This window comes from Populus trichocarpa, chromosome 2 (genome assembly GCF_000002775.5).
Source record: "Populus trichocarpa isolate Nisqually-1 chromosome 2, P.trichocarpa_v4.1, whole genome shotgun sequence".
Lineage (NCBI taxonomy): Eukaryota > Viridiplantae > Streptophyta > Magnoliopsida > Malpighiales > Salicaceae > Populus > Populus trichocarpa.
In genome coordinates this window covers 24,146,021-24,152,155 of record NC_037286.2, presented here as the reverse complement: position 1 = coordinate 24,152,155, position 6,135 = coordinate 24,146,021, and the positions used below count along the sequence as shown (strand labels likewise).

The 6,135-nt window shown below is 30.7% G+C and overlaps 1 protein-coding gene across 1 annotated transcript; it reads right to left on the bottom strand.

Moving 5' to 3' along the window:
• LOC7459522 (S-protein homolog 1) lies at positions 1–471 on the bottom strand. The gene has a single exon (XM_002301792.4). The coding sequence runs from the start codon at positions 469–471 to the stop codon at positions 1–3; it is 471 nt and encodes a 156-aa protein (XP_002301828.3).
• Positions 472–6,135: the final 5,664 nt, after the last annotated feature.

Sequence of the window (6,135 nt, the reverse complement as noted above, 5' to 3'; positions counted from 1 at the left end):
CTACTGCCCTGCAGGTTCCCAATTACGATAAAGCTCATCAAGACCATCATGATCAAGATTCTTTATGTAAATGCCATCGTCTTTTACAGTCCAAACGCAGTTCTTCCACATGCATTTGTAGAAGAGGAGAACGTCATGCCAGAACACTTTGAACACGGCATGAGCATCATCCTTGTTCACATCACACCAGAACAGTGTTCTAAGGAAGAAATCCTCTCTGAAACTCCAAGTGAAATTATCGCCTGCTGATAGATAGTGGAAGCCCAGATCATCGTCTTTCGACTTGCAATGAACAGACAGCTCCCTGTTATTGCTTAGTCCATTGACAACATACACATGCCATGTTGTGAATTCATATAGAATACGTTCCTTCTTGGCTGCTACAAAACAATATTGGTGAGTAAAATTGATGGCCAACGCCAGAACAAGTGCTGTAACCACAACCTTGTTGATGATCTTGGGGGCATTCATCATTGGTAAATGGCTATTTCTATGAGCCAACAAGTGATTTTTGTGGATTGTGATCGATCTTTCAAATATTTATCTACTTTTTAGAGGTGTATATATATTATATATATATATATATATATAATGTGATTGCATGGGTAATTAATTAATTTCTTGTGCAATCATGGCTTTAATTTTGCAGCGTGATATAGAATTAAAATGGCATAAATTATCAGTCGAAAATTTAAAGGGTGATAAATTCATTAAATTGGGTGAATGCGCGTGATTAAAACAAGGGCAATGCTAGGGACATTCGTTCAATCTGGTATCATGCCTTGTTAACTCAAATTTATAGAGGAATTTAGCAGTGTTGTTAAACGGGATACAGGTCCGACAATTCAACTTATGACCTACCGTGAGTTAATTTAAAAAAATTAAATAGGACCCATGTGACCTAAGACCTGACCCTTGATCGGGTCAGTCACTTGATCAAGTTTAATAACTATACTTTTAGATGCTTTTTAAAAGTTCTTTTAACTTGAAAAAAAATATTAAATTGATGTTTTTTTAGTGCTTTATGATGATTTTGATGTGCTAATATAAAAATAAAAATAAAAGATTTGAAAAAAATTCTTTTAATTTATTTTCAATAAAAAATTATTTTAAAAAACATCACAAACCCAAACTCCGCAAATATGATTCTAAAATTCACATTACCTACTTTGTTCTCTCTTTTCTCCATCCTTTTATATTTACAATAATACTAATTTTATAGCTATCCACTACTAGAATTTTACAATTTACCAACAAAATATTCCATCATTAGTTAGAAATTGATTCTACCAGCAAGAACCTCTATCGACAGGCTCACAGACAATTACTATTTGTCAAAAAAACTTTCCTCGATGATTCTTGTTTTGTCAATTATTTCGTTGGTAATATAATTACCGATGGATTTATAAACTGAAAAAGCATGTCAATAAAAAAAAATTTACTTGTTTTATTTCATTGATATTTTCATCAATGAATATGACATATCACCAACAAAAAGATTGTATGTAATTCCATCGGTGATTTTTTAATATTACAGATGGAATTAAATTGTTGATGATTAAACAATGAGAATGACATTTGCAGTAATTCTTTTTCAACTCTCTAGAACATACAGACAGACTTAATCCGTTGGTAAAACCGTCAGTAATGATTTTAAAATATTTTTTTAAAAGAAAAGTCTACTAAACAAGGTAGAAAATAGTTAAAAGAAATGAAATAAAATTAAAAATCAAAGATTTATTACAAATTTAAAGATTTATCAGTTCAAATACAATTCATCTAAAAGAAAGGGGCTGAATGAGGAGAATGAGAAGACGGGTTGTTGCCGGGACCGGGGGGCGATAAAGGGGAGCATGTGACTACCCATGTGTGATTTCAGCTTCATGTATAATAGTCGGAGTTTGGCCATCTCAGCAGCAAGATGGACAATCTGAGCTTCAACTTGTTGGTTTAAAATTGCCTGGAACTATAGAGATTGAGTACTCGGAACCAATTGCAAGCATCCAATGGTTGAAACATTTCGGGTCGTCTGCAAATCCTTAACTATAGTACAAGATAAATGTTGAGATCTATTTAACAATATAAGTCTCACATATCGAAATTTCAACATGTACTTTATTTTTTACTTTTCTTTTAAGGATGAACAAGTACCTGCATGAAATTAAATTAATGTTTTGAATTAAAAAAAAAGACAATAGAAATTTAATTATGATGTATGTGTAATTCCTAACATCTCGAATAGATACACCCATTTATATTGGACTAGGCCTCCAACTTTTACTTCAAATGGTAAATATATGGGTAGATGCTCTATTGAGTCGAAGAATGATAAAAGGAATATCATCTCAAGTTTGCAGATTGTCTGGACAATATTCGTTTCAAACTTCTCTTTATGTATTGTGTCTACAACTTGTTGGAGCATATATATTTAAAGAAGTGATTGATCTCTGTGAGTGCATCTTATATCCTTTTTAGCAATAAATCTTAGTAAACTAGTGGAATGAGTGTTTACATAAACACGTGGCGGTCATGAATCTTCATTCTATACAACATACAATCCTCCAAATTCATTAATCTAGATATGTTTGAAGCATGTTTATCAGGAAAATATTGACTATTAAGCCATTAGCATAAAAATAACTATGCATTCTTATCTAAGGCGAAGCTAGCTTTGGGCTTTGTAGCTCATGATCCATCATAAACCAACTTCATATTTTTATAGTGACAAAACAAAGGTAAATCCATTTTAGCCTACATGTTGTCAAACGTCTATAATCTATTGAAAATATTTTCAAACATATTCTTTTCAATGTGCATGACATCAAAGTTATGATAGGGGAGAATGGTCTTCCAACCAGAAATATCCTAGAAAATACTTTGTTTTACCTAATTATAGGTCAAACCAAAACTAGAAAACTTTTGCTTATCAGATTTCAAATCAAACACAATGTCATCGTATAATAACACCACGTCATATAATTCTTTACCCGATGGTAGCGGCGGTGCAACATCTTTTTTTGTTCTTTCTGTACTTGTGATCAAGTGGCAAAAACCATCAATGATGATAAAAAAAAAAAAAAGGTTTTACCATCATATGTTAATATGAAGGCCTTGTTATTTTCAATACAATATGGACATGTTAATTTTCCATACATGGTCCAATCAGAAACCATTTTATACGAAGGAAAATCATTGACAGTTCACATTAAAGTTGCATTCATCTGAGAATTTGGTTTTCTCGAGACATTATAAGTCAAAGTCCTGGATGACCACAACTACTTCAACTCATCAATCAATGGTTGAAGACAAACATCTAAATTCCAACCTGGACTATTAGGACCGGTTATGACCATATATAAAAACTTGAATTCCGACCTAATACATATCTCCGATGACAAGTTGTAAATCATGAGTATCAACAACTAAAAAAAAAAAGTAATAAATGATATAAATAGGTTGAATTCATATGTACATAACCCAAGATATATGATCCTAGATTCCATTGAAAACTGAAGATACACCATGTTAAAACGTTTTTAGGCTTCACTATTGGATAGGTGCACCATGACTTCATCTACTGTATTATATGAATGATGTCATGTCATGTGCTCAATAATCTTTGAAGATATGAAGAACCTTTGCAGACTAGGAGTGATTGGAAAGTATCTAAATTTTCTATGTGTGATAAGAGTTTTTTCTCTGTCAGTTCTGGGTTTGTAATGAGCATGCCCACATGTTTTATACTTGGTTAACTCTGTATTTTCAAGGTTGTATAACATGCAAAAATTTAAACACATGTTAATTTTTTGGTATCATAGACTGAAGGGTTTCATCATGGATTTAGTAGCTTAAAAGTTCTCTTTCAGCCTATTCTTTTCAAGTAAAATACTTCCCACCCATTCAATAATTTTTTTTGTAATCGACCTCATTCAATCCATGATCTGTCTTGATGGTGAACACATGTGCAATGATTGATAATTTACTGTGATTTATGCACCCATCCCATAATAGTTCGTTAAAGTCTTTCAAAAGATTAAAAAATCTAGCCGCGTCTTCATTTGATTCTTCATCTATGATTGAACATTCCCTTGTATAAGCCTGATTCATTTTTGTCGCATCCATAACAATATTCCTATAAAGATTACTATTATCATCTACAACTCTACACACATTACTAGAACTAAAAGTTGACTCAACCATCTTTTCTACCATGGTCTCATAAGGAACATATGGTTTTTTGTGTTTAAACAAGTACAAGTATTTCTAAATGAACTCTTTTTTGTAGAAGATGCACCGTTATAACATCTGGATCGAGAAATTTTTTATTCTTACACCTTTTACATGGATGTCTAATACTGCCTCCATTAGTATTTCTCGGATTAGATAATGCATAATTAATAAAGCCCTCAATCCTATTACAATAATTCACCATACACAGCCCTTCGAGTGAATCTTGATACATCCATGAACGATAATCCATTACTTATATCAAACTTGTGTAGAATATTGATGTCAACATGTATTAATTAATTATGTAAACTAAATAAATAAATTAGTTAACATTGGTTAACTTACTCTATCTATTTTAATAGTACTCTTGAATCATTATCAATTATCTACATAAATTTAAATTTCTATACATTTATTGAAATTTCCAGCTCAACAATAAAATTGATAAAATATAAAGTGAACCCATTGAACAAGTCATTATTTATTTCATTACAAAACACCTAAGTCACAAAATCAAAATCAATTTCATCAAATTACTAACAAATATAATTTTTTAAAATCTCAAACAAACCCTAATTAAAACGTACAAATCAAATATTCATACAACAAGTTTCTATTAAAAAAAAAACTATAAAACAAGTAAACACACAAACAAACTACAATTGTATTTGTTTGTAATTTCATCAAATTATAAAAAAATACAATTTTTTAAAATCTCAAACAAACCCTAACATGTACAAATAATACATTCACACAATAAATTTCTATAAAAAAAAACTATAAAACAAATAAACACACAAACAAAATACATATATACTACAAAAATATACAATAAAAATTAACATTTTAAAATTGAGTTGAAAATAAAAAAAAAATAGTAGTTTTGCTTACTTGATATGGAGAATCCTAAAAAAAATTGAATCAGAACAGGGATGTTGACAGACTAAGTATTAGGGTGGCTGAATTTGTGGTGGGAGGTTGATTTTGTGATAAAATAGGGGGTTTCTGTTGTGTTGCAAAGCTAATGGAAGAAGAAGAAGAAACGAGAAAGTGGGTCGCTCACCAGGTCATAACTTTATTACTAACGGATTTACAGACGGATTTTACAAACAAGTTCATTTCACTGGTAATTTCCTCTGTATAAATAATATGTCATTGCACCTTTTGATTTTTTTTAATTCATTATTTTTTCACTGTAATTCCCTCAGTAGATACTGAGTCAATATTTTCATTTTTATTCAACGATGGACACAATGAGAGACTAATATGTCGGTAAAGTTAACCATTATCTACCGACAAAAAGTTTGCGTAGGTATTTTTGTTTTAATTTGTTAATTTTCTGGTAGTATATGGGTCCATACATGTATGCTACTAGCATACTCATGTGGTATTGTTGTATTATACAGTATTGTCACTTTTATTTTTGTAATTTTCTTAAAGTGGCCATCTATCAATTAATTTTTGTAACATGGCCCTCCTATTTCTATATATTTTTTTACTCAAATACGCTACTACTTCCAAATCTCTGGATATTAAAAGTTGAGTTGATATCATGAGTGGGATCAGTTGCTCACTTTATTTCTTTTAATCCAGGATTAAGTTTATAAGTTTATGCAATTTTATCATGATTTTATAATTGAGTCGCGGTGTAGATAGATAATTAAGGCTAACTTAATAGAAAGCACTGGGTCCAATGCATCAAGCCAATTGATTTGCGTTCAATATATGGATTTCGATGAAATAACTTGTTTAAGTAACTGAGAGGATAAGTAGGAGGGCTCTATTAAAAAAAAATGACGAGGGATCATATTAAGAGAATAAAAAAAAAATAGAGGGAATTCTTAGATTTTTAACCCTACTATATTAATGCGTAGTCAGAAAAAAATAAATTATTAATAAACTAAA

Bases quoted from the DNA above. Each gene is read 5' to 3' on its own strand.
- LOC7459522 (XM_002301792.4), bottom strand. From the start codon at position 471: ATGAATGCCCCCAAGATCATCAACAAGGTTGTGGTTACAGCACTTGTT.